Source organism: Poecilia latipinna, unplaced genomic scaffold, assembly GCF_001443285.1.
Source record: "Poecilia latipinna isolate Pla-1442-1.1 unplaced genomic scaffold, P_latipinna-1.0 Scaffold2240, whole genome shotgun sequence".
In the NCBI taxonomy this organism is placed as follows: Eukaryota; Metazoa; Chordata; class Actinopteri; order Cyprinodontiformes; family Poeciliidae; genus Poecilia; species Poecilia latipinna.
This window is the reverse complement of record NW_015114856.1, coordinates 64,379-78,941: the sequence shown is the minus strand read 5'-3', so window position 1 is coordinate 78,941 and position 14,563 is coordinate 64,379. Positions and strand designations below refer to the sequence as shown.

Below are 14,563 nucleotides of genomic sequence, written 5' to 3'. Positions count from 1 at the left end.
CTGGAGTGAGCAGGATTAGTCATTGTAATTTACTGTCGGGTTAAATGTCTGTCTCCTCCGGCTCTTTATCCCTTGAGTTTTGTGGTTGGAACCTTTTGGTTACAGTTACAATCTCCCCTCATAGCTAGCACAGTGTTTGGTGACGTGATTCTGCTGTGAAGCCAACTTTGAATGACATCATTCTGGTGAAAGAGACTGAATGAGTTACGCTTTTTGTGGACGATATTGTGATATTTACACATTATTGATGCTCTTGCTCATTTCTGTGTGTATTTCAGGGTGATTTATCTCCAAGTGAGCATGAACGACGGTCTGTCCTTCATCGGCAGCAACGTCCACATCACCACCACAGAGTGTGTAAGTAATTATTTTACTTTTTTTTTTAATGCAATCGTAAATTTATGGGCACATTTTTTTTAGCATGTCTTCCAGATATATATGTGTTTTTTTTTTTTTTTTTGTTTTTTTTACTTTTTGCCACTTTACAAACACAAAATTTGTGTTTATTGGGATTTTTTTGTGATAGACCAAGACAAAGTAGCAATTGTGAAGTTGAAAGAAAACCTGAAAAATGTGGCAGGCATTAATGTTTTGCCCTCTTGAGTCAGTACATTTTACTTCTATGTTAAGGTTAATTTATTTAGACTTAACTTGTAAATAATGGCAACATTTTTGCAGAATATCACTAAAAGCAGCCCAAGTCCAAACAGAACTGGTACCAACATGTTCCTAACAACAATTGTCCAGCTGGAAGGGGAACGTTTACCCCTGTCTAAAGTCTCCAGTGATAGGTTTCAGGCCTTTGTACATGTGGGCCAAAACTTTCACTGTCCTCTGTCTAGAGCATCGTCTTCCACTTGTTTGCTGTCTGGAGTTTTAATGGCCTCTTCTTGCATCTCTTTCTTAAATATTCTCCAAGAAACATCTGGAGAACAGCTATATTTATTCACAGACACAACTGGATCATATATACTGACTGGATTCTATTTGGGGGCTTTAGTGTTTCTATGAAAGATTAAAAAAACAAAACATGTAAGTCATGCTACATAAAATTATGGTAAACTACACGGCAGTTTGGGGGGGTGATGTGTAAAAATGTTCAGTACGGATACTTTTGCAAGGCAGGACATGATGCCCTTCCCTTCCTTTCCTAGAAATCTGGTGTTTTGGTCTGTGGGATGAACCATTTGTCTTCTTTGTCTTCTTCATCCTCCCTTTTTGGTGTTATTACTAGCAATGATGCATCCAAAAAGACCCACTGGACTCTCCAGCAAAGGAAAGGAAAAAAACTTAGAGAAGCAAGTTCAAGACCACGATATGTGTTTTCTTTGAAAAGTAAAAGGGAAAGGTCCCATAACGACACTGACTGATGAATCCTCTACTTCTGTTTAAATGTTTATTACTCAGCTAGTGGGAAAATGGTTGACATTCCATTTAAAGTAATTTAAAGTAAATTTACCTAAACAAAAACATATGGTGGGACATATGGAAACAGAAGATTCCATCTAACCAACAAGTAATATTCCCTTTAAAGGCCCCCTGCCCCAATCCACAAAGCTGGGACAAGAAACCATGAGAGCAAACTATGTGGTTTATGATGTATACATCCCAACTTAGCATGCTATTACAATTAGAGAGAAGGGAAAGGTTAAAATATGCTTAAGACCCATAAGATATCAAATAAAAATGTACAGCGGATAGCTAAAATCCTTGAATACTTCACACCCCCTCTAAAAACACTTATAACTGTTTACTATAAACAGTCAAACACCATTAGCGCCAAAATTAAAACTATAGCACACCCAGTGGTGGCTACTTCCTTGTCTCAGGAGGCTATATGTATTCCAAAGTTAGCTACTATCTCATTAATGACAGGCTGCGTTAGCTTTGGAGAAGTTCATGACTAGCATGTCTAGGCTGGACACCCACTGGATTGCCTAAGCTTCCTCTACTGTCCATTAGCTCTGGATAGGTTGGTATTAGCGTTGATAGAGTGGGGTTAGCGTTGATAGGCTAACCCCACTCTGTCCAATACTAACAACTAGGCATGCTAGTTGTTAGTATTGGACAGGCTAACAACTAGCATCTCTAGGTCATAGAAATGCTTTGGCAGTAAAACCGAAGCTACTATCTACAGCATCTCTGCTCTTGTGAGTACACAGACAGGGAAAATAAATGGGACTCCTGGATTGGCCACTTCGACAGACAGTTGCTTGCGACTAGACATTTCAGCTTCCAACGCTGCCTTTTCTTTCAAATATTTTAAATATGTTCTATGAAAAAATGTGCAAATAGGCAAATTTTCCATGAGTAATTCAGAGTTATGAAGACATCCATGATTGCTGAACCGCGAGTGTTTTTTGTTTTCTGTTTTTTTTTTTTTTTTGTCTAAGTCATCTTTTGGCAAAAATGAGGAGTTTTTTTTTTTTTGTCATTCACTTTTTGGAAAAAATTATATAGGCCATTATTTTAAGAAGGTGACAAAATGCTCTATGAAAAAATTTGCAAATAGGCAAATTTTCCATGAGTAATTCAGAGTTATGAAGACATCCATGATTGCTGAACCACGAGTAGATGGGAATCCACTGAAATTTCATCGTTTCATTATTTTGCAACCAGCCTAATATGTGTAATACCATACTGCATGACAAAAATATGCACACATCCAGATATGGTCCCATTTACTGTCACCTAATAAATTAGACTATCAAGTTTTCTAACCAGACAATTTAGTCATTGTAGGAACTCACTGCTTGTTGATAGAGGGGAGGGGATTAGGTTCTGAGAAATATTTATTTGGTTCCTGTGATGAGCTGTCTTCAGTCGGCCCCACTGCAGAGTTCAGATAAATCCTCAACATCGCCCCCTCCTATGATAGATAGGGGAAAGTCTAACCACATGTGATCCTCATCTGCGGTCTGCAATGAAAACCATGTTTAGCTGGAGGCTAGAGAGAAAAAGAGAGAAATGTTAACAGATGGATATATTAGGAGACTTAAATGATTAAGATCGACCACAGTTAGCGAGACAAAGAACACAATCGCTACGGTGACGAGGCTGAAAGTGCTCTCCTCTGTTCCTCCTCATGTCAGAGCTTTGGGACTTTAAATCCACTGATTGCTGATCTTGGTAGCATCATTGTTAGTTGTTTTGGAAGTGAACTACGTTCTGGTCTTCATTGGCCAGCTTATTTTCTATCTCTCAACAAAGGTTACAGTCAAGTCATTCTGATTCCCTCAACCTTCCTTCACCTGTTTAATTCAATTTGTACTTAGGTTTTTAATTGCTTCCTAACCTGTTTACTAACCTACGGGCTTCCTCTTAACTTATATATTTACTGATTTACCTTCCCAATCACTTCCTTTATCTCTCCATTGACTTTGTTTTTCTTATCTTCATACTTTCAGTCTATTTTTCCCCTTCCTTCCTTGGTACTTCCTACTTTAGTTTGTTAATTTTCTTCTTTCCTTAGCTCCATTTTTGATGCATATCTTCATTCTTATGTTTCCTTCCTTCCTTATTTGGACACTCACTGCTTTTCCCCATCCTTCCTGCAAAACTTCATTCATTCATTACTGTCTTTCTTTCTCTCATTATCTACCTTCCTCCTGAAATTTATGTATTTATTTCCATCTTTCCTAATTTGCTTCCCTTTATGACTTCATTTTTTCTGTAGAACTCCTTCATTTCTTGTTAGTGGTTTTATCCATACATCTATCTTTCCTTTTTTAAAATGTTCTTCCTTCCTGCCATCCTTTCATCTTTTTTCACTAACTTCCCAACTTTTTTGGTCCATTGTTTTTTCTTCCGCCCTTCTTTAGTTTGTTCCTTCCTTGTTTTATTCCTTCCTAAGCTGTACTGATTCTTTTTAAATCTGTAAGTAAATGTTTTTTTTTACAGTACTGTACATAAATAGAATAAAGTATCCTCATAGTTAGTATGATTAGATTATAATCCATGTATGTTAAAAATTACATTGCAGATAACTGAGGTCAGAAATCTATGGATTAAAAATAGCAGAAGCAGACTTTATGCAAACACATGATTAATATGTTGGGGTCACTGAAAATTCAACAGGGTCTTGGCAAGGGATCACTGAAGGAGAGATAATTAAAGATGAACTTATAATCCACTGTGTGTGGATTTAAATTCATATCCTGCCGTCCTGCTGTTCCCACGCCACTGCTGCCTTTTTCCTGAACTTTATTGTTTGGGAGGTTGAAAATGTTCAAGTCTGTACGCTCTCCTTGAAAGTGTTTAACACTTTCCTTTCGTGTTCCTGTCCTTCTATCCCTCCTGAATTTCATCCTTCCTTCCCATCTCCCTTCTTTCATTTGCTGCTAACAAATTTCTCCTTAAGCTGTTCACTGGTAGTAAAGCTGTTCCTGTGTGTGTGTGTGTGTGTGTGTGTGTGTGTGTCTTTGTGTGTGTGTTGTCCAGTTTGATGGCACCATCCTGCTGATAACGCTGCTGGTTTTGTTCCTCCTGCTGGCCCTTCTCTTCATGTGGTGGTTCTGGCCTTTGTGCTGCACCGTGGTAAGAAACTCTAATATCTTTTTATTGTATAGACGTGAGGGTGATTGACAACGGTAAGACCCGCCTCCTGGCTCTGATTGATTGTTTCTAGTAAGCATTGGGAAAAGGCAGAGGAGCTTGATTTTTTTTTCTCAGATTATCTGTCTCCTACCATACTTTCACATAGTGACAGTTTCAGCAAATATGTACAAAAATATTTTTTCATAAACATTTCATTCATCAGTTAGTCGGATAGAAGCAGAAATGGTGTGCGTTGTTGTGAAGATCCTTTCTTGTCCGCAGGTGATCAAGGAGCCTCCACCTCCTCCTCCACCAGAGCCTGTGAGTCAAAACAGCTGCACACACACCAACACATTCAGAATTTTAACTAGGAATGTTGCAAAACGAAAGAAGTCTCATTTCTGTGTTTTCAGGAGTCAGATGATGACGATGGCCTGCCAAAGAAGAAGTGGCCTACTGTGGATGCCTCATATTACGGAGGAAGGGGAATCGGTGGAATCAAGAGGATGGAGGTGTTTAGATCACGTTGACGCAGTTCAACCAGTCGCCTCTGATAAAAACCAAAAACAGGTCACTAACCGTTCCTGCGTTGCCTGCTGCCTGCAGGTACGATGGGGCGGTAAAGGCTCCACCGAGGAAGGGGCTAAGCTGGAGAAGCCAAAGAACGCGGTAGTGAAGATGCCGGAGCAGGAATACGAACCTTATGAGCCCAAACCCAAGAAAGCTCACAACAAGAAGCCGCCTCAAAACCGCAAGTGGTACACACCCATCCAGGTACACACTGCCGCAAACTCACACAGGACCACTGAGAACAAGCTAGCTGTGATTCAGTCCAACTGCCACGCAAATTTTGGGCTAACTTTCAAAATGCTACAAGAAAAAAAAGGTGATTTGGTTTGTCGCAAATTAAGCAGGCTATAAAAACTGTAATTACGTCAGCCGTTGACGCTGTAACAGAAAGTAGAGTTTCTAACTAACATGGACCACAGAAAAATGGAGAGAGGTTTTCAAGAATGTGTAGCTATCAGATAAGTTGTATTTTTTCTGTCATGTCAACCAGCATTAGTGATGATGCAAGCTGTACAAAGACATAGAGAAAGATCAAGAAATAAACAGCTGGTCAGTCATGTGAGGTAGACATTTGTTTCGTCAGAACTTGTTTGGTCAAATGTGATTCCATTTCCACTTTAGCACATTGACTCGTTTTCGGGAAGCTAAAACGACCTTTTGTTTTTCAGTTCTTAACCACTGAATGTTGAAAATTTCACATTAATGGAAGCAGACACTCCTTTCTAATAATCTCTGAGCTGACGGTAAAACATAAAAAATACCAGAAGCGGTTTCAGTCTTGTATTTCTCTGCTGACTTTATGAATAAAGCCTTTTAGACAGTATGCAGCACTGTACCTTTTTCATATAAGCATACACAAAAATACACACTGCCCCTTCTCTACACATGCTGATTACAGTGCATGTACTGTAAGGACACCGCCTAGAAAGGCAGATTATTCTTAAAATTTAGACATGCCATGTAGAGTATGGATGAAAAATATTCTTCTTCAACAGCTTAAGAGAAAAAAAATGTGGTTTACCGTTCTGTCAGAAATATATTTTTTTCTTTTTTTTTACACTCGCCAAACACTTGGTGTTGGTAAAATTAGTCTTTTAAACTGGTTGGATCCACGTGAATTTGAACAATCCTATTCTGCAGTCTATGCAACTTTTTATGACCTTCCTCAAAATGTTGCATTTGTGCGTAAATAATATTAATTACAGCAATCTTTGGTTACTGGTTTGGTTCATCACTGTTACAAAACACATTCCTGCACAAGACAACACAAAACAGAGTCACTTCAGTGACTCATGGATGATTTCTTAGTACGTCAGTTTGTCTTAAAACAAATTAAGTGATAGACTCTCCACATAAAGTCAGAAATAACTCCAATGATGTAACCATGAAACCCTCCATTCTCTGCTGCTCAGGGTAAACTGGACGCCATCTGGGCTCTGTTTCGCCGCGGTTATGACCAGGTTTCCCTGATGAGACCCCAACCTGGTGATCATGTAAGTTACTCACAATTAAAAGATGTCGGGATCTTTCTTTTAAGTCCACCATAGATGGAAGGTTATGTAAAATTATTGTTTTCCAAAGCTAATGTAAAACATTTTTTAAATTTATTTCACTATTCAATACTTTCTTGGAATCTAACTTGGAAAAAAATGGTTGAATACCGCTCAGATATGTAAACATTAACTATATTTGACTGCATGTGTGTGTTCATGTTTGTGTATTGAGATTAGACTTGTCAAGGGACACCATAAGCTTATTTAAGCTTATGGTGTCATCAAATGTTTATGTTTGAGCTGTACATTGTCCCAATCTAAATAAAGTTTATTTTCATTAATAATAACCTTACTTGAGATGTAGTTAAATCAGAGACATTCTGGTAGTAGTACACGGAAAGAGACACTGGTTTTGCGACCATGTGGAGGGTTGGTATTTTACATGCTAGTTCTTTAGTAACAATAATCTTTGGAAACAGAAACAAGATAAAATTTTATTTCTGTAGGCATGTAGATGACTTGATTACATCAAACATTTTTACTCTCTACAAGCTTTAGAACCGTTTGCCTCATCCCTGTAGAAATCCAAACCGAAAGGATTAGCAAACGTTTGGACCCCTTGTGCATATGGATTCCTGGAAATTTATATTGGCGTCTCTAAGCCATGCAATTACCCTCTTTAGAGTGAAACAACAACAGCATAAATGCCCCCCCTGAGATAACCAGTGCTTTAGAAAAAATGTTTCAATCGTATGTAATGACTAGTCATTGTGCCCTCCTTAAACTCCCGGTGTCTCTGAGCTAGCTAACACCTCAGCTAGCTCGCCGCATGCTGTTGAACCAATTCCTCTCTCACACCTGCTTTGCATTAGACACTATAAATTAGATGAAAAGCAGAACCACAGCTCACATCCTTGTAGTTGGACAGGCTTCTTCTGCACTTATTTTTTTTTTTACTCTTTTTTGCTCTTTACCAGATGAACCACATGGTTCTGTTTTAATGCCCAGCGCATCTATCAAATAGCACCACATAATAGCTAGCAATGAATGTGGAGAAAGAAAAGGCTTTACACTCGGAGAACAAAGCTCCCCCTGGGGGGAGCTTAGAAATACCTCACAAACATCCAGTACACTGTTGTTCTGTTTATTCAAATAATCCTTCATAATTTTTCAGCTCCACAAGTCCCAAAGGAGAATTTTCCACTTATTGAACATATTTCAGGTTCACTCTTTTTTAGCAGCTTGTACAGTGGGGTACATTATTTTTGAAGTCACACTTTGTATGGAATAATTGAAGTGACAGCAAAAATCATGGCTCAGTGAGTACATACTTCCATTTTAATGTTCTGGTTTCTGCAATTCCTAAGGAGGACGAACAATAGCCTCTCGTTTTTTGTTTTTCAATTTAAAAAACATCTTATTTGTACACCCATGTTTCTATGGTTTGGTACTAGGGCCAAAATGCAGAATATTACACACCTAGCATTGGCTATGTCCTTGTTCCAGGAGATTACATATTTCGAAGCTAGCTACAGATCAGATTAACTGATGTTGAGCTGGATTAAAGTCAATTCTAACAAAATAACACACTGATGCAGTCAAATGTATGTCACCTACAGATATTATATGTCATAATATAGATAATATGTCATATATGTGATTAAATGTTCTTTAAAAATATATATGTCTAACAGGATAGATGGCCAGCGTAGGTATGCTTGTTGTCAGCCTATCTATGCTAATGGACAGCCAAGGAAGTAGGCAAACCAATATGTCACCATATGCTAGTCACTGACCTCTCCAGTGTCAAGTGAGTAGCCTCTCTTTCAGTTGCCAATGGTGGCCAGTTCCAGCTAATCAAATCAGTAGCTAGCTTTGGAATGGCTATAGCCTCCAGTAACAGGGATGTATCTAGCTGGGTGCGCAAAGGTCTTCACCTTCGCCCTAATATTATGTGTTCTTCTTTTATTCAACTTAGCATTAACATGTGTAGGAGGGGATAAATATCAGAAGTGTTGGATAAATCCTGGACATGGACTTTCCTCTGCTGTTGTGAAGCTGGTGTAACTTTTCTAGCTAAAATGCAGAGAATTTGGTTTTGTTACTTGCAGAACTTTTAACAATAGTCTATCCTTGTACAATGACGATCTACTGCGGCTCGGTCTGAACTGAGGCGCTGTTTGAATGCTACATTCATCAGGGTTAGCTTTATTGAGGGGTTTTTCCCAACAGACTTACTGAGTCATAGTACAAACAAAGAGAAATGTCAGTTCGGTTTCAACTCTTAGTTTTTCTTTCATTTGTCGATTGCCAATAAACGGCTCAATATGATCCAGGATGCAGTTCTGTTGAGTGCAGTCTGCTGTCAGAAACTGCCAGGGAGAAACTGCTGAGCTCATTGAGCTGTCACATTGTTTCATGCTAAAACAAAATCCCATTTCTCTTCGATAGGCGCTAATAATGAGCAGAAGTGTCCGTATGTCCCAAGCCACCCTGATGTACTGACTGACAAAGGATCTTACATTAAATGTGATGACAGCTAGTTAAATCTTTGTGCTCATGAATGTTGAGGATCATCCAGTCTAAATATGAGAATAAAGTCAGTCATTGTAGGAGTGTGTGTGTGTGTGTGTGTGTGCGTGTGTCACCAAACCACATACAGGACACTTACATCAGAGGGACAGAATAATACTGAGCTGGTATTATATCCCTTTTCTGGACCGGCAGTTTGTTGGTTACAGGGTAAAAGCTAATGTCAAAGACAGAGGACGCCCAGACCTGTCTCCACAAACCGACTGACCATGCCTCACACACACACATACATAAATTTAATGCCAGAAAACTTTACGACCGTGGATGTCCAGCACAGCTTTAGAGAACAAAGTGTTTAGGAAAATTGGAATATTTTCACAAAGCAGTTTATGTTATCAGGGTATTTTAGTCCAGATAAGTACAGCATGTGTTGTTGCCTCTGCCAAGACAGGGAAAAAAATTCTTCCGTATTTTGTATTTTTATGAGTGACTGCTCTATCATTTTCCACTATGGAAACCCGTGTTCCAGTGGTTTCAGCCATTCACACTGCTTATTAACAGATTAACATTTCTCCTATCCACACTTGACTACCAACCACACAAATCTGGACAGACGGTAGAGTTTCAGTACTAAAAGAAACCTCTGTGAACATGCTCAAGTTAATAGGGTTTCCTATGTTATAGACATTAAAAGTCATTTTTTTAAACCATATGAAAACTTTAGTTTCCTCTTTTTAAAAAACAATGTTGATCTTTTTTGGAGTCTGTTTTTCTATCCCTATTGACGCTTTCTCTGCTAGTTACCTTAAACTTAACATGACACTAAACCAGAGGTCTCAAATGCTGGCCCTCAGGGCCCAGGTGTTACCCTGCTGTTGCACACCTGGCTTAAATGAATGCAGCAAATGGAGGCATCCTAAGGAGCTAATGAAATTATTTGAAACAGGTGTGCTGGAGTAGGGTCACATCTAAAACATGTAGGACAGCAGGTTGGGGACTACTGTACTCAACTAACCTGTAGTGTGTGAAAGATGATATTCCAGTGTATGAGGACTAAGAACTGGTTAACAACAGGAAAGAGTCCTCAAGAGTTAACACAAGGACTTTAATCTCCATTCATTTTTATTTATTTCTATTGCTTATGGCCTTGACGCTCACCCAAAACACATCCAGTACCAATGCATGCCTAATTTAACCCTAACTCAATTCACACCTTAGTCCTGAGCCTAAACCCCAACACTAGAGCACTTCTCCTCATGAGGACCAGGCTTCAGTCCCCACAAGTAGCAGTGGGTATGCATTACTTCATTTTTACAATGCAATAAAAACAGGCTCTAGGCTCTCGAATTTGTTTTGGCTACCCACAATGCACTGTATTATAGTCCACTTCCTATTTGTGGAGCTGTCTCCGGTCTGCTTGCATCCACTGTACATTAGAACCACACCAGAGTTTGATTTAATGAAACCAAGACCTACATTTTTAGGTGGACCAGAGTTCACTTTTTTGATCTCCATCAGAGTTTGATTGCACATCCACACCTCCCCAAACGAACAAGTCTTTCTAGGCAACCTAAGCAGAGTTCGATTACAGCGGACTAAACAGGAGTGGTGTGAGTGCAACCCAAGTGTTCTGTGCTTACCGTTTGGTTTGCCTAAACATTCATATTTACTTCTTTCTGTGCAGGGTCGATGCATCAACTTTACAAGAGTAAAAGACGATTCGGCAGCAACCAAGGCCCCACCCCGTCCTCCAATTCATGCACCATCGCCTCCTCCACCAGACTACCGTCCCATTACCCGCTCCGCCTCCTCGTCTCCTACCTCTTCCAGCCCACCCACCAGATCACCACCGTCAGGCCAGGTGCCTCCAGGGCCCCCGCCGTCCCGCACGCCTCCAGGGCCGCCCTGTCCTCCACCAGCCCGTCCTCCACCCTCCCTTCAACCCTAAATCATGCAGACAAACGTCCTCCGCCCTCCCGCCCTGTCCACTTTGATATCACATTGATATTACTACCCGTCTGAGCATGTATTTAATCTTAAAGGAGGTGGTCCTGCTGCCAAGTATCCTCCTGCCTTCTAGCAAAGATCAGCTGCATGCTGAACCTGAGACATGAGTCTTCCTTCTGTCGTCTGGGATAGAGTCTCAAGCTAAGCTGCAAGCTCACAATTATATGCTCTTGTGCCTTTACATGGTTAACTACGGATTAAGAATCTGCTTGAGTTGAATGCTTTCTGTAACTAACGCCAAAGCAAATGTTGCATAAATCGATGGGCAAAAACATTTCTTTGAACTGTGGTTTAACTTGACATTCTATCTCACACAGATCAAATGCCATTTCTGAGATCTTGAAAGGATTGTTGCTGGACAGCAAAGCAAAGAAGAAAGGGATGTCTATCAATGAAAGATTGAAAGATATTTAAAAATTGTCTATCTTTATCAACTACTGAGTTTTGTGGTTTCTGGTTATTTTTGACACCTTCTCCATTTCGTATCTTTGCAGTTTTGATTATTTAGTGCCCATCTTTTTGGGTCTGTCGCAATAAATTTTGTACGGTATAAAACTCATGGTTTACTAAGCCAAAATTCAATTTTTAAGTATTTTTAAAACAAAATGATTGCATAGACCCTTTGCAACTACGCCACTTGATTAGTTGAGGTGCCATGATGGACGTTGTAGTGACGGACGGGAGTATTAAACAGAGAAGACTGCCATTGTTTTCCAAAGTTGTTTTTGCCGGTATAGCCACAGCTTGCACTCGTTCAATTCAAACTAATTTGTCTGTGGACGGAGCTTACCTAGTCGGGGTTCATAGATAGTGGAATTGACAAAAGTTGGAACTAGTTAGCAGGAATGGAGGGCTCGAGACCGGTCTTGGCCTCAAGCTTTCCCCCCCCCCGGTGTTGGCCTCGGTCTATAATAAAACGTATGTGAAACATGCATAACCGTAAAAACACACAGCAACGCTAAAACATTGTCTTAGCCACACAAGCTTTAAATTAAGACACAAACTTTGCTCTTTCGAACGATATGACAATCGTCGAACTACGTGCAAAACTCACAGAACCAGCAGCCAATACAGAGGAAAAACAAAGCCTATTTTGTCATGCCAAAACTTACCTTCGATGTTTTATAACCAGAATCCGTGTTAGCGAAAATATTTCCACTTTGGTTCCTGCACTCTGTTGTCCTTGCGTCAGCTCTGTTGGCTCCGTGATTTTCGGAAATCCCACGGCATCTATTGGCTCTGATAGTTTCGGGAATTTCCCATGTGAGGCTATTTGTGTTCCTGTGTGTACTAGGCATAATATGTCCAGGATATGTTTTAGGAACAGTGAGTTTTTTAACATCTAATTATTTATGGCTATATTTTTTTTCTGACACATTTTATTAAACTAATATCTCAATTTTTTTCATTTAACATACAACTATTGTGCAATGTAAGCTGATTAATTCAGTTTAGAGAATGTGTATCATTGTGTGGCTGCATTTAGTAACTTAAATATTAGTTTATTATGACCGTTATTAATTTAAAACCAAGAAGTAGTTTTGGTTGACTTTTTTCCATTAATATTTGCATTTTTGGTGTACAAAAAGCAATGTCCTGAAATATTTATTGAAGTCAAACATTCAACTTCAGCCTTGGTCTCGGTCTTGGTCTCGGAAGAACCGGTCTTGACTCCATCCTTCCTAGCTAGCTTAGAAACCGACCCACAAATACTTCGTCCCCTTGAAATGTTTGTTGAGTTGAACAAAAAATTCAACAAACACTTCACAGATTTTTCTTTTTTTAATCGATTTTTCTAACGGTAAAAAAGGTAAAAACCTTTTTTTTATATCTGAAAAAAAGGTTGTTGTTTTTTTCAGATAAAAAACATACAAAAGTCCATAAGCATATTAGTTGTTTTTTTTTTGTATACTGAGGCTACATGATGGTAGCCTCAATAGCCATAGTTATGGATGATTAGACGCATAGCATCTCCATAACGCAATATTTGATTGCATCTTACTATTCATATTTATCAAGTAGATTATTGCTTATTTTTTCACATTGTACCTTACCTTCTTTCCTCGACAAAAGGTTTACGATAAAATGACAAGTTTGGTTTGTGTTCTTGTCTGTTTGTGCAGCATCCTATGAAATCAACAAAATAAATACGATATTAGGCTACCAACCACCGGTAGTTAAATCATGCTTAGGTTGTGTTGACGTCCGTCATGGTGGAGTGGGTCAGTTTCTGAAGAGTGTGACGTCATGTGCAAAGGGTCAAATACATTATGGCTTTAATATATCAGTATGAAAAAGGTTGTTGATGATAAATACCAAATAGAAACAGGAACAGACCAAAAAAATGGAATCCAGTAGGTACAACATAGCAGTACGAATTTGTGAAAGGAGTGAGCTGACCCAGAACCAGTTAGGCTGTTGTTGTAAAGGCAAGAAGTAACGTTTTAAATGAGATGTACATGGATTGGCAAACGGAAGGTTTCGGTGTGGCACTTTTTCACATTAAATGCTACTCAGAGACACCTTAAAGCAGCAAATTCCAGCAATTTATTGGCATAAATATTACAGTGTATGGTTAAGATTTGTGGTCCAGTTTTAGCTAATGGGAGGATGTGTGTTTTTTGTTATGTATTTCAGGTGTGTTTTAAATGTTATGTTGATTGAAATGTTTTAGGTTTGAATTTTGGAGGAAGGTGAGAGGGAAAATATCATTTTGTATGTTTGTTCCTTTTTTTTTATCATTTTGTTTTGATATCCAAGCACATCATCTGTTGTGCAACTAGAGTATGTGTTTGTTTTGTTAGCATCTGGACACTGAAACTAATGCAATCATGCATCCGGAAATCAGAATCAGGTCTCTTTTTTTGTTTTTGCCTTTTTCAGTTTTTCTTTTTTTTTGTAAAACATTTTTGATATTGTATTTTAATGAAGTTCTGTGTATTTTACGTTTTCAGTTTTGTCATTCACCACCGGTCACATTGCAACTGCAGGGCAGTTCAAAGAGCATCTAATTTATTTTACTCCCCGACAGAAATGCTGGAGAGTATCAAAACAATTGACAAGGTGTCCAATCACTGACATTGACACTGTGCGAATTTAAAAAATACATTAGCTATCTGTAAACCCATATTAGGCATGTCAGCGTTGCATGGCACTTTAGTTACACTGTAAAACAGGTTGCTTAAACTAACAGGTTCAGTAGGAATTAATGTCATTTACATCTGAGAAAGTTAAAAATGACAACAACAACAAAAAAATTTAATAAAATGATATTATTTTTAGGGCATTAGCGCAAAAAGTGGGGAGCTGCCAGTGCTGCAGCGCCACCTTGTCTTAATCAAGGGATTTAGCAACTTAACAGAAACATTACTATTTATCAGTACATATTGCACTGATATTCTAGGCGGCAGCAAAATTAATATCAG

General features: G+C 38.9%; 1 protein-coding gene across 2 annotated transcripts in view; it reads left to right on the top strand.

Moving 5' to 3' along the window:
* LOC106936914 (anthrax toxin receptor 1-like) overlaps positions 1 to 12,977 on the top strand; it is a 30,464-nt gene extending 17,487 nt beyond the window's left edge. For both annotated transcript variants that reach the window (XM_015018171.1, XM_015018170.1), the window contains exons 11-17: positions 279 to 357; positions 4,441 to 4,536; positions 4,819 to 4,857; positions 4,950 to 5,048; positions 5,143 to 5,310; positions 6,519 to 6,599; positions 10,816 to 12,977. In XM_015018171.1, coding sequence (XP_014873657.1) covers positions 279 to 357; positions 4,441 to 4,536; positions 4,819 to 4,857; positions 4,950 to 5,048; positions 5,143 to 5,310; positions 6,519 to 6,599; positions 10,816 to 11,079 — 826 coding nt within the window. In that variant the 3' untranslated portion in view covers positions 11,080 to 12,977. The remainder of the gene's footprint in view (positions 1 to 278; positions 358 to 4,440; positions 4,537 to 4,818; positions 4,858 to 4,949; positions 5,049 to 5,142; positions 5,311 to 6,518; positions 6,600 to 10,815) is intronic.
* The last annotated feature ends 1,586 nt before the right edge of the window (positions 12,978 to 14,563 follow it).